The following is a 24992-nucleotide window of genomic DNA, read 5'->3' as shown; positions in this document are numbered from 1 at the left end:
GATAGTAAAAGGAAAGCGCCATATACCGCTCCTTTAGATGACTCACCACTGTTTTGGTTTTGAACCTTTAAAATCCTTTAAGACGATCCCAAGGGACTGTGTTTAAAGCTCTAACTCTTTGACGACAGCGGCTATAACAACCCTAGCTACCCTTGCTGCTCTGCGATTTTTCAACAGCACTGTGGCAGCGTCCATTTGGTTATGATTCACTGCTGCGTCTCTGGGCCCTCAGGGAGGACGGGTGATGCTGTTTGAGAGTGATCTGTTGTGATGTAACGCTTAAGGCCAAACCTTGCTTTTATAATGATGTACTATACTCCGTAGACCAGGGGATCAAATTCACTGCTACGCTCCGATGCTGGTTATTCTCTGCTCCTGGGTGGGGAGAGGTGACCCCTGCACTTTGAGGCTTCGAACACATGCGAGGGAAAGTAAAAGTCAGCGTCTTCTCATGTGTCACAAATCCTTACAAGGATTTGTGTGGATTTGGTGCGTGCAGTAGATGATAGTTAATTTTTCCTCCTCCGAGGTAATCCATTCAGCGTACCCTCGACTCCTACACATCATATCTATGCAGCGAGGGAATGGTCGCAGCAATTATTGTGGGCTGCAAACTTGACATCCGCCCAGCTTAAGGCTGCCTTTACCCAGCTGACGGAATTCAGTGTGGGCTTTCACAAGGTTGCCTCCTAATGAATTTTCTCTGAAGCTACGGACGAAGCTGTTCAAAAGCACTGAGAAATTCAGGATGTCTCAATGAAAACGAAACCCCGCTTCGAGACAGAGAGTGTGTCTTTGTGTGTAGGTAAGAGCTGGAGGAAAACCTTACAAATCCTCTTAGTCTGCACATCTCTTTTTTGACAAAACAAATCAATGCCAAATACTTTTTTGTGCTGTCTTGTGCACCCCTCCTCTCTACTTGATGCCCCCCTCCTCTCTGTGATTGCGGGAATCATTACTTCCTCTGACAGCTGTTTGGTGTGTTTGCCTGCATTCTCTGCCGACTCTGCTGACTGTCTGTCTGGCTCCCTCCTGGCACTGTATCAATAAAAAAAAAACACTCCTATGAAGCTTTATCAAAGATGGCATTTCTCGTGAATTGCATCTTTTTTTGTTTGCTTTTGAGAATAGGCACTTCCCAAAACTCCAGCTGGTCTACTACGCATCCATTAATGATGCACTGAGGTGCCCAATTGCCAAGCACCAAAAATTGTAACATTCTGTTTGACAAGCCTATGGATACTGGCAACTGATCTGCAGGGAATTCGTTAAACAGCATACCTACGCAGCAAACCAATTAGGTTCCTAGTTGTTATACAGTACAGTAGAGGATGGGAAGATGAAGCGCTGTTCTCATCAGTCCTATCTCATTACCTGTCCAGCTGAGATGCCGTCTCAAGCAGCCACTAAATGAAGCAGACAGTTTATGTGCTGCATACAGGTGCAACACATAACAATGCTGGCACAGATGCTCACAGAGTATGTGCGTAAACTGGGGCAGAAATAACAAACTTACCATAGACTCAAGCTATAAATTGATTTCCTTTATGTATCACTGTGCTCTCTCTACAGCATAAGAAGGAAATGCTCAACTTTCCTTCAATTATACATTTTGTGCACAGAGAAAGCTCAACACAGAAAGGCTTTAGTCCCAGAAGATGGTCTTTACAGTGGTACTGTACGAGTCCATTCATTCGATGAGGACAGAAACAATCCACACTGTATTTTCAGCCAGCTTCTGACTGTAGGTTTGCATAATTAGGGTACCAAAAATGGTATTGTAGATACACATTGTCACTCTCTCTGGTGGCTTTGCGTGGGACCGCTCTGATGACACTATTACCAACATCAACATCAACACAGCTGCTCAAGTTCAGGGTCTGTGTATGCAACATTGACAGACTCATATAGTAACAGCTGCAACCAGATACTATCACACAGCTGTTTTAATGAAGCATCCCACATCACACAATCTGATGGCAGCAAAAACAGCCTGTTAAGGATGTGCCTTTGCTCTCTGCAACCCTCACCATGATGCTTTATTTGTTATGCAGATTTGACAGCTTCCCTATGCTTTTCATGAAGGCAAGCCAAATCCAACCTCTGGGCAAAAAGAGGGAGGGGGACGCTACTATTAACAAAAGCCATCAAAAGGCCCTTTGAAAGGTCGGTTCATCCTAATTACCTGAAGGTACAAGGGGGTCTAAGCAACTCACTTAATTATCGACTGAGTGATCAGAAAGCCAAGAGAATTGCTGAATAAGTCAGCGGAGCTCTTTTTGTTGTAACGTGGTAGTTTAATGCACATTTGCTTCCACTTGGTCAGGTTCAAATGCCCTCCTGCAGAAAAAAAAAGTCTCTTAAACCCTGATCACACCAAGACGTGTTGCAAAACCATTGTTTTCCTTTGTTATGGCACACCTGGTGCGCACTCCTCTCTTCTGCTGCATTTTTGTAAAGGTTTTTAGATGTGCATAAAGGTTAAATTATCCTCAACTTTTTAGTGCTTTGACTCATAAATACCTCACTTGGCCCAGGCAGCCAGTCAAACCACCCAAGAGGTAGGAACAGTGCGAAAATGGAAAATGAAGACGTAAGGTTTGCAGTATCAAATTACAATGAAGGTCACCTCACATTAAGTACTAATTGTCAAACGCATGCGTGAAGTTGAATGAGCAGCCAGGTGAATCTCTTTGGTGAGTATAATGCTGTTTATAATGTGGATAAATAGGCTCGCTAGCCAATTAGCTTTTGGACTGAGAGAGAGCTACAGAGTATGTGAGAGGGAAGGAGGGATTCATATCTCAAGTTGTGATAGTTCCATGTAGGCTACATGTCTTTCAGACAGAGACAGACTGCATGTAAGGGTGGGGACAGGGGAGATTACAGGTGATCAGTTTATATGTTTTTCCTTTAATCACATTTGATTGCCCAGTTACACACGCAGCCCCGCTCCATAGGCACACCACATTGTTTTGACCAACACACTCTGCCAAGGTGTTTTTGAAGCAATCAGGCTCGTAGCCATGCGTCTCAGTGTGACTGGCCCTTACTGTATCTCTAGTGGAATCTGGCCTTGCAGGTAATTTTGATTTTATTTGTCTAGGTTTTGAGATCTCAGAGATTTCTGTCACCATCAGATACAATGGAAGTAAATGTAAATTTATTTGTGGTGCTCAAAGCATTAACAGAATTTACATAAAAAATCAAACAGCATTGTTTCTTTCCAGTAGCAATGTCCAAGTTAGTTTGGATAATTCACAGTCCCAACAATGAATTACTTCCCACCAAATGAATTGTCATTGTAAACCAGTGACAGCTTGTCCTGTGGATAATCGATGCCAATGCCATTTTCAATGCTGTGAGCACCAGTGATCACAGCATTGAATTTCCCACCTATTATTTTAGGGTGGATGCAGAAATCTCAAATCCATGGCATATAAAATAAAAACTCTCTGCATGGCTGGATATCACTGAAGGTACATCAAATAGTATGTTTTTTCTAATCAGAGTGAACTGACCCTCCATGTTCATGATATTATCTATCCTCATTGGTATACTTATGGATGTAAATGAGAAAATGTGTATTATCAAGAGCAACTTGTGTGTGACCGTTACATTTTTGGTATGAGGGACTCCGGCTGAGCTCATGTTTTCTACATGCTCCCAGTGAGTTGGACAGGCCCTTTGTGGAGCATATTTGTGAAGCTGATTTAGAAAGCACAAAGAGGAGGTGTGAAACTTCTCATCCACATGTAGCCGCAACAATACAGTTTAGCATCTTTGTTACTAATGGCCATTTGAAATAGTGCTGGATGCAGAGTATGAGAGAGAGAGAGCAGAGCAACACAGCACATGGAAAACTAGAACACAGAAGGCTTTGGCAGCCATTCACTCCTGCAGGGAATTATACTATAAAAAATACACAGCCCTACTACTGTACGCTCATTAAAATGCCCTCAGTTTCTAGTGGAGTGGCTTCTCCAGCAGGCAAAAGTATCTCGTAGATTAAACTTAAATCATTTACAACTTGATGAGGGAACGAGCTTGATTTTGTCTTGGTTCATCTGCTCACTACCTGCACATAATCAATCCATCACGGAATGCGTGAATAACAAAATATTCTGCCGGCGATTGCTCAGAGAAGATAGGCACGTGCAATATCATTCAACCAATTACAGAGAAGTAAAGTGCTTTGTGTAATATGCCGTGAATGCCGTGCCAGGTCCCCAATTACATTTAGAAATGTGTCCCACTCGGAGATGAGCGTTGAATAATGAAAGCAGCCTCCATTCACCCACATATCAGACTCAAGGGAAGAGTAAGGTCATTTCAAACCACAGTAATTATCAAATGTGTGCTTCATGGGCTCAGAGTCAAAATTAATATCCCAAAAATATCTCTGCTGTTTAAATTGTTTTTTAAATTAATAGCTGTTGGTTTCTGGAGGAAATTTTGTTTCAAGCCTTAACAAAACTAACAAAACTTTTTTTCCAACTTTGCCAAATGCAGAGAAGAAAGTGCATGCAATACGAGGAGCATAATATTCACAAAGAGTACATCTATTTTAGGGCTGCAACAGATTTTAGAGTGAGCATGCACTTGTCTAGTGGGAGGGTAAATATACAAAATGCACAGACAGACAAAGCAGGCAACCGACACAGGCAGTGCAGACCACATTGAAAGTGTAAAAACATAGGATAGTCACCAGAGATTTACTAAAAAAACATGTTCAATTTCCTGTAGGATCTCAAGCTCTCTAAAGACGTTTCGGACCTCATCTCTCTCTATGCACTGCTGTTTGTTCATGTACTTCATGGCGTACATCTTCTCCGTGTCCCTCTTTTGTACAATGCATACCTGCAGCAAGTGAATACAGAAGGGAGAAAGAGAGGGGGCGGGAAAGAGTAGGAACGGGGGAAGACACAAAGACAGAATTAAGCATATTAGTACAAGATAAATGTGTGTTCAGACAGTTTGCATACAATATGTGCATGTGAATTTATAAAATAACAACAGTTCTAATTGCAGAACTGTATTGGCAGGGAAAGAGAATTACATCACCGCTAAGGTGTCGGAGCCAAGTTTCAGCTTCACAAACGCGGCCACGCTGCTATGCAAATGAAATATGTTTTCAAAATAGCCCACAGCATCTATCAGCTGTTGATTAATGCGACTGTTGAGATAGATGCCCTATTCTATGCAGTGCTGACACGCTGAGCAACTCTAATGAACTTCATTTTCAAACCCAGAAGTTTGTGGCAGAAACCACTTCCAAACAAATCATCTCATCATTATTTATGGCAAGTTTTGTGGGTTTTGTCAGGAAGTGGCTGTGAAAGGTCAGAGGCAAGACGGGACTCCAGAGAGGTCAGAGTCATTACAGTAACATTACTGTGGCAACCACGGTCATTAAAAAGCTCATGTGTCTGCTGCAAATCCTGCCTTGCAGACAAATAAGGTAAATCTTCACTCTTTGTTTTTTTCTTTGGACTTACTTTGAAACCAGATACTTAGGCATTCTTAATCAATAGATGCTAACATGCAATGGAGACATTGAAGAAATTAGTTTTTTTCCTCAGTCTATCTTTGTACAAAACTCATACACCAAATGTACGTTGAGAGAGTTGTGGCACTACAAAGGGATTGCTTCATGGCCAGCAATGAGAGGAAGAAAGCAACCAATAACTCTCTCAGCCTTCAGCGCATATAGCATGTCTGTACTGTAATAAAACAGACTTGAAAAAAAAAAAAAGAATCTACTCTTTAATGTGGCTTTACAGCAGTCTCCAAAGGGTGGTAAGATCTAATTTGCATGACTGTTGAGAAGGGATACCACCAACGCTCAATGCTGTCAGTAAAATGCCTAAGTGGGCCAGAGGGAAAAGGCACATTTACAGTGGCTTCAAATACAAAATGACAAACAAGATACACAAAAATATTCTTACTTCTTTATTTTTTTTACCTAATTTCTTCAGTATCATGTAAATAAGAACCCTGGTTTCCTTAATCTGGGGAAGGGATTGAGAGAAAACTGGTCAGCTCAGATTTCTAATGGAGATAGCGGATTTCTTTGTCCTGTTAATAATCAACCCAATCACCAGATAAAGTGTTGGCATCCTAGGTAAGTTTCTGCAAACAACAGATAGGTTTCATTAGCACGTTGTTATGTAGCAGATACGTTCCAACTTACTTACATTTCAACAATGCTGTGGTTAAGGTGTGGTTAGCTTTAGGCACAAAAACCACTCGGTTATGGTTAGCAAAAGATCATGTTTTGGTTTATTATACAGGGATTTTGAGGCACAATCCCAGCAGGAAACGCAGTAATGCCTTGTATAAAAAAAAAACAAAAAAACGCCTTTTGCTTTACTATTTTGAGAATGCAGGATTTCTCGTGGTCCCTAAAGTCTCCAAAAGTAGATCAGGAGCCAGAGCCTTCAGCTATCTGGCTGAGGGAAACACACTGACAGGTTGCTACAAAACAGCCATGTTTGGATCCTATAAAGCCACCAGAAAAACATACGAGTCACTACAAAACACGTCTGAAGCCTAAAAAGTCATGGGAAAAAAACAAAGGTTGCTAAAAACACACCCATGTTTGTGTCTAAAAGCCGATGGAAACACACCAACAGGTCGCTACAAAACACTGACATTTGGAGCCTAAAAAGCTGCTGGAAAAATACAGACTGATCGTTACTAAACACACACGTTTGGAGCCTAAAAAGCAGATGGAAACACAACAAGTGTTTGCTACAAAACGAAGTGGTCTACAACTTGACAGGCATCTTGCTTCGATGACATATTTCCACCATCCCCTCCACCTCCCGATGATTAAGTCAGCTTATATATTTCGTTACTTTAGAAACGTTGATATGATACAAATGAGATGTGCAAATGTGGGCCTTGTATTTTCGTGGTTTGCAGAAACGTACATTGGCAATATCTTCTTCTGGCAACTAGGCTGCAATATTCATGTGGATTTTTACAACAGTGTGTGTGCATGACAAAGACTTGAAAGTATCTCTGTGGCAGCAGTGCAGCAGGAAACATCATTACTCATCCTTGTAATACACTTGAAATATGCCAGCCTTGGTTAAAAGCTCTGGGAGGGGGTCGGATGGGAATCTGATTACCGACCACCTGCAAGTAAATGCGCTCTCTGATTTAATTTCTCTCAGCAACCTGGCTTCTTGTGTGCATGTAAACATAGTGACTGTGAAAATCCTCACAAAACACTGAAGTTCACATCATTATTCTCTGTCAAAGTACTTGAGGAATAAATCCTAAGCAGCTGTTTTGGCCCTAAAAAGTGTCCCCCAGTGCCCTGAGTGTAACACTTGACCATCCTGTGAAGCATTAAAAGCTAAGCAGCCCCCTGCTATTTCTGTTATAGACAGAAGGCCTTAGCTGGATTGAATTGTCCACCAAGGCACAGGTTTCCTCATTACAGTCGGAGCCAGACAGATGGCTGTTTTACACAGCACTCTGGCCCTGATGCACTGCAAAAAACACCCGTCTAAGCTAGTCCTTTACTCATTTGTTTAGTCTTTAAGTCTCACAAAAGACAGGAAAAATGCCAGTGGGGAGAGAAAATCTCCCTTGCCCCCATGCCGATGGATGTTTACTATGCAGATGCGATAGTTTATCATTTTTCATCATGAAATTAGTTACTTTGAAGTTGTCTGCTCTATTCAAATTATCTCTGCATTATAAACAAATCATAAAGATTAATGAAATCTGAAAATGCTTCGGTAACATAGATTCCCCATAGCACTGATGGAGTTTATTCACTTGATTGAACGAGGGGGAAAAAAAGATTTTAAGAATGAATACCAAAGTAAATGAGGTGTTAAAATGGACATTTTCCATGTGGTGACAAGAGGAAATCTTTTACTGTGTAAAACACCATCTATTTAATTGTGCTCATGGTTTCCCCTCAAGCACAGAGCTCAAATGAGTGCCAGGTCTGACTCGGCTGTCTCTCCTGTTTCCTCCGCCTGGATCTCCTCCAAGCACATGATTCCCCCTACTTCTGTCACTTTCATTAGCTCATCACGGCTGAAATTCATCAGACCTGTTCCTCCTCTTTATGAGGTGTCAGATTAGACTGAAGAAGAGAGTTTCAATGAGCTATGCAGTTTGACAATGATAACTGCAGATTGACTACTCGAATTTTTTGACCAGTTGGACTATATCAGCTTCTCAATTCTTGCCAGCAACTGTCCAGTTTGAGCTGGCAACAGTCACTAGATTTTTCAGCTTCAGTTAACTATCTAATTAAGCTAACATTATCCACACAGATACAGTCTGTGACTAGTAGGGGGTGTAGTGAGGGCGGAGTCAGTGAGGGGAAAAACAGTCCTTCTCACAGCCCGTAAATGCTGGGATAAAACAGTAAAAAGTGACTACGACTTCATAATTTCTACATTAATATGTCATGCTGTGTGACCTACAATTTGTGGGGAAAACTTAGATTTACTACAGATCTACAGATCTACAATTCAAGTCTAATTTTCCCAGTTGTATGCTCAGTACTTCCAGAAATTTGAGCGTGTATAGAGCCAGCACATTTTCATATCTAACTGGGTAAATTAAGTTTATTTTATTTCAACCAAACCAGTGTTGGTGATTGTTAAAATTATGGAAAATGAAGTGTTTTTTTTAAAATGATAACAACGTCTGTTCATTACATGGAGTCTGGTGGGTTTGACAATAGTGATTTCAGGGTTGTTACGGGTTAAAACAAAAATAATCATACACTAACAAAAAGATCTATCTATGCAACAATCAAAGCATGTCACTGGCAAAACCAAACACTTTTAGTGGAGGAAAAACTGATGGTGCAAACATGCCCTGAGTGTTATCATTGCAGCCTTGCTGCTACTCTCGCTCAATACTGGACCAATTTCAACAAATGTTGCTCCCATTAGCCACTTAGAGACAAAAACATAGGAAAATAGGGCCCAGGTTGAAAAATACCTTTTAACTCTGGATGTATAAGTTTATTTGACATGCATAAAGCCATGCAGTAACTCTTCAGCATAATAGATAATACTTGTTTTCCCCCTTGCTTAAAAGGATGTGATGTTTCGTGGGCGTTCTCCTAATTACCGACTGTATCTATGAATTTTTTGTAAACACTGCTTTGCTGTGTAGCTTATACTTACTGTTTGTATTTTTTAGCAGTATGTATTTCACTCATAATGTTACCAGAGAAAAGGCTTTTAGGATAAGGACTAGGCTATGTGTTGGGCACACATGAACACTATCTCCTCTAACATTGCTGGGGTTGCTACCATGGAAAGGTAAGAGTAGAGCTGCTATTGTTAACCTGAACTTTAACAGCATTCAGGACTGGCTTCCATACAATTGAGATATACTACACAGTGGATGTGCTAGCCAAAAAGGACTTTTACAAAGTAGTTAGTTACTGATATGCTCCTTCAACTTGAAAGTAACACTTGTTTACTTATTGTTAGCAATAAGCCAGTCAGCTGGACATACTACTCTCAAACTCAACTTCTGGCTTGTTGTTGCTACACAGTCATGTGGTGGAAGGATCACAGTGTGGGGAACTGCTTGGAAAAAGCAGCAAATTAAGATTTTCGTGATATCAACACGCCAACATGGCAAAGAGCTGCTGGCTGACTGGTTATAAAACTTACAAGGCTAGACAAATCCAAGTCTCGAGTTTTACATCATAACAGTTGGAGAATCAGGAAGGACAAAATGGCTGGTGACCATCAGGAGGGCTCACGTAAACACTGACGGACATGCTGACTAAAACAGACCCAAGTCCCACAAGGCAAATCATGCTTATGTCTGCCTTACTTATTCCAAACAGGTGAGAATATTGAACAAATCTCATACTAATAAGTCATATAATACTCCAGTGTGTTTAGTTTTGCATTTTGCCGGTCATCATAAGCCCAAGCTTGGCCAGTTTACAGTATTTTACTCATACTTGTCACTAACTCATTTTTAAGCTAGAGCAAAGGCAGTGGTGAAGGACAACCTAGGGTGAGTCTTCTCTTAGATCTCTAGAACACACATTTCTCTTAGATCTTGCCTAAGAATCACCAAAAAGGGCTTCGAAATAACTGAGCGCCATGTTGGCCTCAATATTATTCAATCGAAATGTAACTCAAGGTTGTGAAAGAAACCAGAAAGGATACATCACGCTGACTTCAGTAATCGATTGCTGCTTACAGTAGAGCAGAAAAACACTCTTTCATCTTTTCCTTACAGTTTTACTTGTTTAAGTATTTGTATCAATAAATCTGAATTGGTATTGTTATTAATATTATTGTCATTAGCAGACGCTGCAGACTTTTAATATCTGATGGTTTAAATACTGATAGGACTTTCCATATCCCTATAATGAAAAGACAGGGCTCTTGAGGAAAAAACACACATTTTTCAATTTAAAAATGTGGGATATCAGCAAAAAATATTGCTTATTGCTTTTTTTAAATTTAAAATCCTGCTATTGGATTTCAAGTCTCCCTATCAATTCAACCATACCCCGTACCTCCTTTTTAGACTTTTTTTTTTAGCCTTCAGCATGATAACACGCAGCTCCAGGCCCTCCCTTTTTCCATCTCCCTCGTTGAGCTCAGCACAGACCCAGTTTCTCTTTGCTCTTAGCCAGGCCAGTCTGTACCATCTGCACTGTGCTAGAAGGTAGACTAAATGAACTCTCTTTAAATCCTGCAAACAGGAACCCAAAAGGTTATCTCCACATTTTCATCCTCCTACTGTTAAGGCAAATAAGCCTCTCTCCCATATGCACCTCATCCCATTTATGTTGAAGCAATTTGCCATGTCTGCATCATCTGGGAACAAGAAACAGTCGATTTTTAGAGACACTCGCTGGCTCAAGAAAGACCTATTTTGGAAATCTTATTTATGGCTCTGTTGGGAGCAAAAGCAGTAACAATCTCTGATAGAGCATGCCAGAGGTCTCTTACATACAATCAGCGAGCCAATCACAAGAGACCTCTGCTGTGTGCACTACATGTAATATCAAAATACCTTGTGTAGGTGAGAAACAGCCATGATGTGTGGGAACCTGAGGTTTTCTATATGAGGCCCTTGAGTGACAGATGCAGTACAGCACTCCCTAGATATTACATTTATTTTCTATTATTGGGACAGAACACAATTTTCTGTGAGATATAATTCATGAGGTTGAGAGCACTATGAAGAGTGTCTCAAAAATTGGTCCCTGCTTAAAACTTCATTACTTCATGACCAATGGCATATAGGAAGCCAAATGTTCACTGTGGTCTATTATCTATTTAAAGCAAGCATCGAGTCATAGCATACAGAGACGAATGGTAGCAAGTAAATCTAAAATCTTGTAGTCTAATTTAGACATAGTTAATAATAATGTAAAGTATATGCATGTAGCAGTATTCATTAAGCATCATCCTTCAGCTTCCTTCATTCTTATCCTTTGAATTATTTATGTGGCTTCATTCAAATACAGGCTGCTGCCCCGTTGCCCTTTTTTTTGGTCTGATGTGCCCCTCTGGACCAAATAAAGAATAACTTTTAAACTTCTATTGCTGGTGATACTCTTATATTTACTGTTGTGAGAGAGCCTCCCAAGATCTCATTCAACAAGTCATCATCTTTACTGTTTTCTGCTTTACTGCGTTACTTTTTCTTGAAGATTAAATTGAGAGGGAAATCCACATCTTTCTTTTTCATTCTTTGTGAATGACCACTGAGTTCTTGATAATCATGTAGGTAGTTTGCTCAGCAGTTATTGTTAGTGTACATGTTTGTCTGAAAGAAAGAGCTAAAAGGACATTTTCAGTTTAGATTTTGATTATTGCAGGTGCCCATGCTAGGGAGGCTGCATGTTTCTGACTTGATGGTGCAGCATTAGATATTTTTGAGATTTCAAGCCTGTTTTAGCACTGTAAAAGGCTAATTGTTGACTATGTTTACCCAAAATGAATGTAAGCAATGGTGTGCAACGACACAGTTTGTAAATAGTTGCCCATTTGGGCTATCTGATCATTTCTTTACATATTTTAAGGTGCCTGTCACAAAATAAATGAAAAAAGAGGTCAAATGCAAGGGTCAGGGTCAACTCATGGTGCAGCTGAACTTGGGGAGAGATTTGTGATAGAAGGAGCTAATTAGTAGCGTGGACGGACTGAACAGGCTGAGAAAGACCAGGAAATTACCATGACAGATTTGGAACTGCTTTATAGAGCCATAAAATATGCTGGACACAAGGGACTTCCACTGCGGGGTCAAAACAGTCGAGATGAAGTTTCATGGCAGCTAATGATGGAGAAGCAGAGGAGTGAATGTAGCGCTATGATCTGCCTGGGGAATTTGAGTGGCCTCAGCGAACAGACAACTGGGTGTCTGCCACCATTCCAAAGGAAATATTAGAAATTTTGGCATAATATAGTCCAGAGAGAAATTGTGTCTAAGGCGAGGGAGCTTTCACTGTTAGATTAATGGAACCACCAACTACAGTGTGTCTATAAGCAGTATATTTGTGCGTTATTATGTAAAATTAAAAGTTGAAAATTTACATTTCTTTACATTTCAACAATGCTGTAGGTAAGGTGTGGTTATGTTTAGGCATAAAACCATTTGGTTATGGGTAAGAAAAGATCATATTTTAACTTAAAACACCTGCTTTGGGTGGCAAAATCACCACTGAGAATGCCAATGATGTCTAAAAAACAACCAGCGCTGTTGTTGGTCCTGAACAGAGGTCTGCATCTGGCAGCTTTCTCACCTGTGTGTGCACATACATCATGCACACTCAGTTATACTGTGCAGCACCCCTCAGTGAAAATATAGGCCCACACACATGAATATAGCTTTATACATGAACCGGTGGCTAGCCATAATGTGAATATTTATGACTGAAACATTGCATTAATCTGTTTTGAATTACTGCCACTACCTCTCAAAACTCTGTGCAGGTCTAGTAGTTGGAGTTCACTTCAATAAGTTGTTTCCTGTATACTGTCAGACTTTATACGTTAAAACTCCTGTTTATTTTGAATGGATTCATGTTTTCCTAAACCTTTCATATTCTGTGTTGCTATTCTAAGTTCAGGACATTGCATTATGTGCAGCTATTGCCAGATTTTCTTTATTAAGGAGACTGATGATTGTGGCAGCTGTAGAATGTAAAACCCACAGTTTCTCAACTAATCAGATATCCCACTGTCAGTCATCTCCCACCAGCCCCATCATATCTGGAATCCTCAGGAGCCGGTCAGCAGAGTGAAATCATGACTTTTAAAAAGGATTTATTCATATATTCATTGGGCATATTAGCAATTCAGTGCATTAGAGCAGTTTAGTATGGAGCAGAAGAAAGTAACAATTTTGAGGCCAGAGGTGCGAGGCAGAATGTTTTGCAATCTATTTGCATATGAATGGAGACATTTTCACCTAGATTGATATCCGTTGAGATGGAAGATTCCGGCTTTCTCTGTGACGTGCAGGCTGAGGGCTGAGGCACCGGCAGAGTGATGGCTTGTGAGACCAATTCTCTCCAAGCACTAATGGACACTAAACTGTTTCTAATTAATTCTGTAACGTTATCTCCAAAATGCTAATGGTCAGCATGAGCCAACCTACTATTTCACTGCAGGCAAGGTTTTCATTGTGAAATTCTAATTTGGGAACACCTGCTATTTAGATTGCCTTTGAATATTTGTCACAGATAAAGGTCATTTTGTTTTCGAACAGGAGGGGTGGAAGCTAGGCCGAGACCGAGGATGGTGCCAAATTTCTCTGCTGGCTGGCTGACTGTGCATCTGGGGAAAGAGCTGGCAAAAAAATTGGCACATTCACCAGACCAGCCTCAAGCCTCAAGCCAGCACCAGTCATCCAACAAAAGGAACTCATGGTGAAATAAACTATTTCTTTATACCATAATACACTGACTAAATAAGCAGCAATCAAAACATCTTTTGTATTATTTATTAAGAGTTTATCACTCAAAAAAGCCCTCTAATCTGCTTCTTCCGGATGAGAGTAAATAGTGCATTTGTTGGGGACTATTTTCAGCTGCTAATTCAATGTGCAAGTGAGTATTTGCAGCAACAACACAGTGTATGTGGTACTGCCTCAAAACACAGTTCTGTGCCTGTGTTTATCTTAATGAAGCAACATGTCACCCACTATAACTGTGTGGGTCTTTAACGCTTTGTTAAATTTTTTTGGATACACAGAAAATATTTGTTAGTAGAATACTTTTTCACTGGTTTTAGATTTTCATGGGATTTGCTGACAACGAGAAAAACACATTACCAGATTTATCCTTTTATTGTGCTGCCTTTGCTTGTATTCACTTGTTTACCATTTGAATTAAAAAGGGGTCATTGTCTGAGAAGAAACAATGAATGTACACCAATGTTTTGACCAGCTCTACATTCAGCATGTGAGTTAAACTTGCTGTCACGGTCCAGGTGACAGTGAATTCAGCACTGCAGCTGTCACACTGCTCTGGTCCCATGCAACAGGGAAGTTGAATGGTGTTGCGGTTAATGAGCAAATACAATTGAAGGAGAAAAAACAGGCCATTCACACGGGCTATGTCCAGTTTATACTTGGCTCCAGATTCCACGTCTCCAAGCAGCGGGAAAGATGACAGCGCTGGCCCCGGGTGAGATGCTGTCACAACGTTGGCTGTAATCTCTGACCACCAGCTGCACACAGCACCTGTTTATCTCTCCTAAAGAGAGCTTTTTAGAGGTGGCCAGGCACAGACACAGAGTAAACACATAGGCGGGACCTATCGATTTCTCTGTGGACAGCGAAGTGTGGAGTTATTTGATGTGGAGGAATTCAAAGATGACGACAACGCACGTGAAGGAACGCTACAGATGAGAGCACCTGTCCGTCTCATCCTCAAAGACAGGCCGCCCAAAGAAAACCTCCTTTGAATCACATCCTTTGCATCTGATGCTCACTTTTAATAGTTTTGAGCTCTGAAGCATGAAACTAACTTTGTTTTCTGCAGCACAATCATTATTTAATCAGTGCTAAGAAAGGAGAACGGCACTAATAACGAGGAGCTCGGCAGGCTATTTCCTGGAGTTAATCTCTATAGGGTCAGCCGGGGGCGCCTGGCAGCCAGAGAAACACGTTCCTGCGATTGAACAACACATTAAAAGATCCACCATTCTAAATAAAGCTGCCACAGTTATTCAACCATATGTTCTAAAAACTTTTGAAGATCTCTAATGAGGCAGCACGAGCAGCAATTACAGAATAACAATGGCTGGTCCTCCCTGGCTCGTGATGAGAGCAGCTACTTGTAAACTCAGGTTTGAAATACACAGTAACCCATTTATAAAAAGCAACACTAATCCATTAATAATTCAGTATTTCATATTCAACGGACCATCAGAGACTGCATGGTAAACCATGCAGGTTGCATACAGCAATGAAAGGGTAAAGATTGTAATTGTAGCACTTGAAGTAGTTGAGCATTTGATAAAGCTGATGTACTTGAATGATTTCTGCATACTGGGGTTGGCTGAATGCACTAATTATAAGTTCCTTTGGATAAACGCGTCAGCTAAATAAATGTGATTCAAAGTTATTCAAAGATGTTGTAACTGATTTTGGTGCAAAAAGGAGCAATACAGGAGCTATATTAGTGTACAAACGTTTTGAAATGAAAATAAAACAAAGATATAAAATCAACCAGTGAGCTCCGGGGCTAGAAAATGAAGCCAATGTGGAACTACCAAAAAGTGCAATTCCTCCAATGGCCATTTGAGGCTGGCTCTAAAGGTGAGTCAATCCCAATAGACCTGAACTTTAAACTTTAAACTTTTAACTTTGCCAAACTTTAAAGCAGTAATAAACATGTTTACAGCCTGGTGCAAAAAAACAGTTTTGGTCTCTAAACTTCCCGTTCATGACAACTGTATGAGGGTTTATGTAACTCCCCACTTCAAATGTTATTAAGACAAAAAGGTGTACATAATTAAGGGCATAGCCAATTTGAGTGAGAGGTGGGTGCTGTTGGTTAACAAGTTGCTACTACAGCGGACATGTTGTGTATGTAAGGTAACCATGGCATAACCCCAGTTTCAGAGTAGCCGTAGCTGTCGCTGTTGTAGTGTGTTTTCAGCCCATGAAATGTAATTGTTTTGGTTGCCTAAAAAGTCTTGTTTAACATTTGCTTGTACTAAAAGACCCTCTAACTAGTCAGAGGTTCAGTTTTTCAAGTAAGTACATTTCGTTTTCATGGTTTTAAGCCTGTTTTTGCTAGTGCAAATTAGCATTAGCATTATCACAATTAACCAAAGCTGTAAATGCACCTTGCTAACCAAGCTAAGAGCTATCTCCAACCTCTCATCCAAATATGGTCACGTCTGGCTTCAAAAATCCATGATGGCGATGTGCAAAATGCCAAACTCGAAGCTTCATAACTGGATTTCACAAATCAATGGCTGACGTCAGTCACAGTGGCTACATCCATTATTTTATACTGTCTATGTATATAATTTAACATCTCAAACAACAACGACTGTTTTAAAGCACGAGTCTTCCTAAATTTGCTGGAAAATTCCATTAAGGCTCAATGTGACCCTCTAGTATGACCTACAGTATGTACTGAAGATCACGAGACTAATTATATATTCCACTGAGACGTTCTCTGAGAGGCTCTAGCCTTTTTACCCTGTTGCTGGATAGGTGGATGAGGTTAACATTGGATAATGATTCCAGAGGACATTTGAGAATCCTATTTAGTCTGGGTAAGAGAAGCTGTTTGTGAAGGTCACCAGTACGATTGAAGCGTACCGATTAAAAAAAAAAAGTCTATTAGGTCACGCAGGTAATTCTTTAGCTCGGCTTAATTAAACCCAAGAGGTGCTTCCTCCTTCAATTTCATTAAAACTTTATCTGGACTCGAGGCACCAATAGTCCTAATACAAAAATAACTTCTGTGGTATTAAAAAGATGAACAGCTCCTCCAGTACCCTTTTATTAACTGAGGGATTACAACTGAGTATTGTGCTGCCACGGTTATGAAAGAAGAGGTGTAGAAAATATTGGAGCGGAGTAAGACTGACAGGCCTATAGGCAAGAAAGAGCCTCAAACTACACACATAATAGGAAACCAGGAAGTTCATTACAAGCCTTAAATAATGTGTTAAATCCATCACAGAAAAGGCATTAAATCCTACCAACCACTACGATCTCACTGATGGCTTTTACAATATATATATTGTAGACATTTATCCTATGATGAGGCAACAGGTCAGTGCATGTTGAAGGACACTTTGACACGTGAACCCAACATATGGCACCAGCACCTTCAGGGGCTCATGATGATTTCAGGGGCATTACTAGATGATTTATGTTATCTAATAACATAGCCCGGTGACATACTAATACATTATTGTTATGTGAGACTAGAGTTTGGATGGGTTTGGTTGTCATATTATATAGTTATGTTTCCTATTCTGAAAAGCTGCATTAAAGAAAAGAGTAAAAACAATGGTGATTGACTCTTCTTTAACTGGTTTAGTTTACCTGACTCTAACCTTTTTGGTTTTTTTATACTGGCATTATTCATGATTTTCTATCACAAAGTGTTATTGTATTTAAATACTGTATCCTCTGAAACTATCACAAGTCTACCCAAAAATATATCTGCATTATACAAATATGGTAATTTGAGAAAGTTGGACTGAAACTTAATTTGAGAACATTCCTTATTTATCCTTCTGATTATGTTTTTAAGCTTCCCCATTTGTTAAAGATGACAGTGCAAAATGCAAATAAGAAACTCTTCCTCTTAAATGAATGAATTAATTACCTTGGTTTATAAGAAGATCCTTATAGAGATAAAACTAAACTGAAAATCTATTGGAGACTGCTCTTGTTAACATCCTCAGTGTCTGAAACTTTGTTGAAGTCAAGTAGACCAATTTCAAATAAGGCAGTTTGAAATGTCACAGTAGCAAAAGCAAAGTTGGACATGATTCCACTTACGCCAGCCTCACACCAAACAACTTTTCTAACAATTTCGCTGGAGAAGACAAATTTCCAATATCTGAATAAAATCATGAGAGTTTTAGCTCAGTTGGTGTGTAGTCCCGTGATCTCAATTGTTTGGTGTGGGGTGGCCACAGAACTCAGTCCAAGCTGTCTTAGGTCAGTCTTTTTCTCATCTTGATGTCCCACGAAATCAAACATTTTTCATATTGTCTTGAGATTTATGTCTTGGCTCATGCAAATACTTAAGGTTAATGACATGAACATTATCAACAAGCAAGAGCTGCACTCTCTACAGCGCCCAACAGGTAAGGAAGCAGCGAAACGTCAGCATTTAATTCGACTTGCATCTGATCCACCAACAGGCACTTATTTTACTGAGAAATCTAAATTTATGAAACAGTTCTCCTCATTCCCACAGTCTCCTCCCACTAAAACAGCACTTCTAAACAACATAGGCTGGTTACAAATAGCAAAATCCAAAATGTAAAGTTGTACACAAATACAGTTTATCTTTATGGATTATACTGATGCCAAATCAACAAGAATACTGTCAACATATGACGGCCATCTTGGGTTTCTTGAATTATGTGTTTTTGCAGGCACGTGAGAAATCATTAATATGCCATATTTCTTAAAGGGGGTTTGGCATAATATTTTACACCGGGAGCAAGATGGGGAAATAATCGCAGAAGGAATCTAGCTGTAGTCTTGCACACAAAGACCCTGCAAGATTCCTAGTCTTTGCAAAATCTCATAGTCTGTCTTTAGATGTGACAGGCTGTTGCACTTCGGTCTTTTATGAGTCTGAGTTTTATAAAGTCTGCCGGTGTATGGGTAAGCATTAACTGCTTCAGTATCAGGGTCCTATTATTGTGCATGCTGGTTTGCTGTCATTCTGTCATGGCTTACTAGGACACTTGAATAGAAGGGAGCCAATATTAATGTTATTAGCAACACTTAGGTTTTTCCTACCATTACAAGTCAGAATGTCTGCTGTAAAAAAGGCCTTCTATCCAAACACCTCAATTAGTCACAAACTCTAATGTCCTTCAGATAATCCCTGTTATAAAGTCATAATTTAGTCACCTATGTACAGTACTATAGTACCAAAGCATCAATCATCACAATCAGACAATGATTGTGAAATGAAAAGGCTGACACAAGATCTTGGGTCAGACTCTCTTACCACTCAGCCACCTTCATGTGGTATCAGGTAGTATGTTGATATATCTCTCTGGGAATCTTACTCCTATCCTGTCCTTGTGTGCCCTGACCCTCGGTGGGTGAATCTCAACAAATAAAAATAAAAGCCCAAATTCCCTTTCTACTGCTCTAAATCTTTCATAAGTTTAGACATAGAGATCTAGGCTGCGCCCCAGACAACTGCCTCAGCCTCCAGCTTTTCTCTATCTACCCAGACCACCCTCTGGTTAATCTCAATGTTACGCGCTCCTTGAACACATGCATGTTTTAAATGCTTATTAGCTCAACATATCACCCGGTCACTACAAAAGCTCTCTCATGTTGTGTCTCAAAGTGGAGCATCACTGTTAAAATCCCAGAGATGGCTGCATGTTGTTTACCTTTACAATCCCCTTCTTTCTTACTCCTCGTCCCCACCACTCTTTTGCTATATTTCGCAGTGCTATCAATTGTTGTCAGAAGGTCTAAATCTCCTGGGACAACAAGGCTTGCAGAGAGGAGAAAAGGGGTTGGGGTGTTAAATTTAGTGGACTCAGTCAGGAAGCTGCAGTTTTTCTGTTTTCTAGGTCAGGTAAGTGCCAAGTCGGCCAGAAGCCTCTGACTGAGACACATGGGGAAACACGAACAGATAGAAGACCACTGCCTGAGGGGAGGAGAGAGAGGGAGAGAGGGACGGCAGCTTGTGTCTCTCCTGTTAAGTTCAGCGGAAATATACTGTACATCAATTGCAGACATCAATAATTCCCTCAGATTAACTTTCAGCTTGTGTTTCTTTTTGGTACGATGGTAACACTCAGCCAGCAGTGACTGAAAAAGACTTGCATAAGGCCTAGTCAACAAGTATGCAAATATTTTTTGAAAACGTAGCTTTTTTTATGCAATTTGTCCATTGTCCACATTATGGGCTGTCATCCTCTGGTCAGCTGGTCGATTGGTAGGTCGATATGCTCTTGTCAGGTCAAATTCTCAGTGATTGGACAATCTCTGGTGTTACTTGAATAAGGTCGTGTGTCCACTACAGCACTTCTTTTCCCAGCTGAAATTGGCAGTTGTTGCCATTTAGCACTCGAAGATGTCCAATGTGACAGTTGGTCTTTGTGGAATTTGTTCCACCACTTCTACACTGTGAATGGATGGCTGGTGACAGTGATGAGTGCAGCGTTTTACCCTAAGTTTAACATTTTTCAACACTCATTTTTAATCGAAAAAATGGATAAATAATCACATAAGAAGTATCGGATTTTATCACCATGGATTTATTTTACGAAGTCTCCAAAAAGACACTGCAGCACAAGGATGGATTATAAAGCTTCTGAAAGGGATACGATCACACCGGAGCCCTTGTTGGAGTGGCAGGATGGTTAATGTTAGCTTCTGGGCTAAAAATAGTGTCTCTCCCTGGTATGCAAACTGTGTTTTAGGTCACTGAAAACTGACCTTTTGCAAAACTCCTTTCGGTATGAAGAAGTTCATAAACTCTGTTTTCAATATTAACCTGTAGACAGGGAAAACTGAATTTTTGGCTTGTGATGTCAAAGTGTGCTCCCTTATCTCCTTGGTAAGGTGTCACAATTGAGGCGACATTTGGCGCAATGGCAGAGGAGGACAAAACAGTTCTGGTTCTAACCTTGTTATCAGGACTTTTTACATGTTAACACACAAATGTAAAGTTACCCTTCCATCATATTAAGGGATCACTGCTCCAGGTATCCTTCTGGTAATGGCTATTTTTTAAGGCTTCTGACTGGCCAACATCTTCTCCTTTGCATGAGTGGCCAACATGGCTAAAAGGGGGGTGGCGTTATATTGCAGCCTGTTGGTTTGACATAGTGCTTTGATTCTCTGCCCAGACCTGATTGGGCCTGACCCTGACCCACCGGGTTCGGACCAGGCTGTAACTTCTAAAAATTACCCTGGGCTTGAATTAGGTCGGGTTCGTATCAATTTGGAGGTGTTTTCTCATAGTCTGTGTAATGTCATGAGTAATGTATGAGTTGTGTTGCCATCAACCCATGAAAACTAATAATAATGTTGACATTAAAAATTAGATTTAAACTAATAATACATTAGACATAAAGCGTCATTTGCTCATATACCAAAACACAAACTCCAATGTAATGAACAGGAGACCCATGAAACTGGCACTTCTCATCCATTGGACTGAAGGGAAAACAAGAGAAAGGCAGAGAGAGGGAGGGAAATTCAGGTTTTAATCAGGCTCTGGATCGAAACTGCTGCTGCGGTCCAGGCTCAGGTCAGAATTGGATAGAAACTATGTGGTTTCATGTACGATTGGGCCTTATTTTTGTGGTCCTGATCAAAGCTCTGGTTTGTTATGCTCATGATTATGATGGCACTTAAATCGTGTTTTGCATTTTCATTTGGACTGAGATTTTTCTATAACAGTGCTTGTGTGGACAAGATTTTTTATTTTATTTTTTTTGGAGGATGATGAAGGAAAAATCCTGCTTTCAAAAATACCCTTGTACGTGTGGACTAGGCTTAAGTAGAGGATAACCTAAAAACATGCAACACTGACACTTGTTCACACACACATACACACTCTTGCCAACGCTGCATTTGGGCAAGAGTGCTTTGGGAGAGGCAAGCGAGGCAAACACACTTTCAGGGTCTGATGAACATGTCATCCAGGGAGAAGAAGGAATAATTTGCTCTTTCATTTGGTTCATTCCACTGGATGTCTTCTGCTCCACAGCGGCTGCTCTCAGCCTGCAGGAAATGAAAGGGTTTTGCTGAGCTTGGCCATCCCTTTGCACAGCTTCAGGATGCACTATTACAGCAGGCATGACCATTGATAAGCACAGTCATGGATCAGACTTATGAGACTGAGCAAAGTGAAGCTTTGCAGCGCATTAGAAAAAGAGTGAGAATAATCTCATGTAGTGATAAATACAAATTACATTACATTATATGCCGACACACAATACAAGCACATCAGGACCTCACAAAGACATCTCTAAAAGCCTGAGAGTGCTTCAGTGTTTGAAGCAGCATCCACCGAAAATCACTGAACATTATACAGGGAATTGGTGTCACTAATGGAAAAGCCAAAATAACCTGAGCAAATATTTTAAATTAAAAAAATAATGGTAAAGATGGAGCAATTGCAATTTTTCTCTTCCAATACCTTAACTAAATTTATAATCTGGAATTCTCACTGAATGGAACTTACTGGCATCATATAATGTAAGAGGCCAGGTATTGCTGTGACTGGATTTTCATCATCTATTAATTTTCCAATCATTTTCTAAAAAACAGTTTATCTTACTGTCAACAAAAAGTCAGAAAATAATTTAAATGCCTATTGCTATTTCCCATAGAACAAGATGACGTCTTCAAATGTCTTGTTTTGTAGCACCAACAGTCAAAAACCTGGCGATGTTCAGTTAACGGTGATATTTGACAAAAAACTGCAGCAAAACCTCACGTGAGTAACCGACTTTCAGTTTTAACTCTTGTTTGTTCTAGTTACATACAACTGTCAGAAACTGGTGTGAAAAGAAAGTAAAGCAGACTTCCCGATATTGTGATGCAGTCTACAACCTAAGAAAAACTTACACATGATTTAATTGATAAAAAAATCCTTAAATGCTCACTTGGGAAAAGACACATACTGCAGAAGAGTGTTCAAGCTTACCTCGAGTGTGTGCTTACCTCCAGTTTATGTAAAATGCAGAAAAAGTCTTTGAAGTCACTCGTGTATGAAGGTAGGAAAATATAAGGACGGCATAATGAGGATTACATGCATCACAGAATGTAAAGGAGACTTAAGATTCACAAAAAGTGCCTGAAGACTTATCTCAAGCATTTTCTCTTTAGGTTTACTGAAAGTCTTAGATGTGTAACTGCATGATTCATCAAAGGTGGGATGTCTCATACATACTCCTCAACATGACAGACGTGATAGATACCTTTTTCTATATCACCATGATGGTGAGATACTCATACTGCATAATGTAGCATGTCCTCCTTTAAAATTAGAGCACAGTAGAAATCATTGAGGAATAAAACTGACCATTAAAATGATTGACACCCTGTCTGTTACCTTGGTCCTTGGTCTTGTTATCTACAGGAATTTGACATGGTGTTTAAGTTCATGTGTCTGACAGCTTGCTCCTTTTCCTGTTTGGATGTTCCATTCCCTGAGCTCTCTGTTAGAAGAAATGTCAATCAGCTCACCGTTTATGTACTCATGAGACAGACCACAACACTGGCATGCAAATATTTGCTCAGTTAAATGTATGAGCACTTAAGCTCTCACAGTTGATTGACTGATTGGCTAAGCCCTGCACCCGTTAGCTGCTGCTGAGCTTTCTGTTCTCGCACAGTATGCAATTTACTAAGGCAGGGAGATTTACCATTCAAAATTTTAGTCACATTTTAAACCTTGGTCCTAGACTTCAGACAGAGGTCGACATAAACAGCCTATCATTTCTAGTTGGCGACTGTCAGTTTTGCCATTTGACATGACATCTGTAACTAGCAGATTTTACCAGCTACCTCTCAACGCAATTAAGCTAAGGTTAGCTACATGAGCTGATCGAAAACCAATCAGCAAACTTGATTTTAATGTTTCAAATGTAAAAATGAGAAATATCTTAAGATGTGCACCTGATGGGTATATTATTGAACTTGTGCTAAAGGACCAAGGCTAAAGCTACATGCAGGCAAAAAGTTAGCGTCAACACCTGATGAGGGTAGGGTAGTCATATTGGCGGAACCCTTTTAGTGTAAAAAGACTGAGGCGGCCTTCCGCAATGGGAGGGGCTGTTGAAAACTTGTGGGAGGAGCTGTTTATGATGCTGCACGTGCGACCCACTGGTGGTGGATAAACAGGAAACAGCTGATAGCAGGAATTAGCGAGCAGATGGTAGCAAGAGGGAAACGCAAACCTGACAGACACTGTAAAGATGAGCAACTGAGGAGACAAGGAACTGGGCACCCTCCTTGTCCTCGCAAACAAAGAGGCCATTAACCGTCAGATGACGGGGGCGGCAAAGAACGGGCCGACTTACGAGAGAATCACCGAAGGACTGACTAGCGGTGGCTTCCCTCCCACATCACTGTTTACGTCAAATGCTGAGCTACACGTTTTGTTACTTGCTCACGCCCCCCATTGCCCCAAAAAAGGCGCATTCTGTATAAACAAAAGTAGGTAGGCGGCATTTTGCCGCATTCCCTGATTTTGATTTTATACCGCCAATGCTGAAAGAAGACTGATTGGGCTTTCCTGCAAATTTGCACAATTCCTATCTAAAAAGGGCTACAGAGACAGCATCATTCTCATATTGTAGAGATAGTTAGTCTTAGTATTATTATTATTATTAGTATAAGTATGATAAGGTTGTGAGATCACAGTCGCCATGTTTCCATTAAATTTCCAAGTGAATTCTAAGCAAACATTTTAAATGTCACAAAAAGAAATGCAATATAGTTGGTTTCCATCAACTGGTTTGGAGTGCATAAAAAGGCTATGCAAAGCAGAGTTCTGTCAGAAGTTGGCAGTATAGGATACACTGTATGAATGGCTGTAATTCACCCGTAAACAGAGTAGAGGAACTGAAAGTTGTAACCCCAAAGGACAACAAGTTGCCTTAGCCATCTAACCCAATTTTGATGAAAAACAGAGAAAGTTCTTCAAGAATTTGTCAGCTAGTATTGGTCATTTGCCATGCTGTCTGGAGAAAACAGCTGAACAGTCATAAGTTAAATATTCACTACGTTAGGGAACAGCAAAGGCATTTCCATATTCC

General features: G+C 40.3%; 1 protein-coding gene across 1 annotated transcript in view; it reads right to left on the bottom strand.

The window, feature by feature from the left end:
* The window catches only part of LOC125903573 (serine/threonine-protein kinase 32C-like), a 90724-nt gene that overhangs the window by 25902 nt on the left and 39830 nt on the right, over positions 1–24992 (bottom strand). Inside the window, exon 3 of the mRNA XM_049600567.1 lies at positions 4709–4860. Coding sequence (XP_049456524.1) covers positions 4709–4860 — 152 coding nt within the window. The remainder of the gene's footprint in view (positions 1–4708; positions 4861–24992) is intronic.

This window comes from Epinephelus fuscoguttatus, linkage group LG16 (genome assembly GCF_011397635.1).
Source record: "Epinephelus fuscoguttatus linkage group LG16, E.fuscoguttatus.final_Chr_v1".
In the NCBI taxonomy this organism is placed as follows: Eukaryota; Metazoa; Chordata; class Actinopteri; order Perciformes; family Serranidae; genus Epinephelus; species Epinephelus fuscoguttatus.
This window is presented reverse-complemented; position numbering and strand designations above follow the sequence as displayed.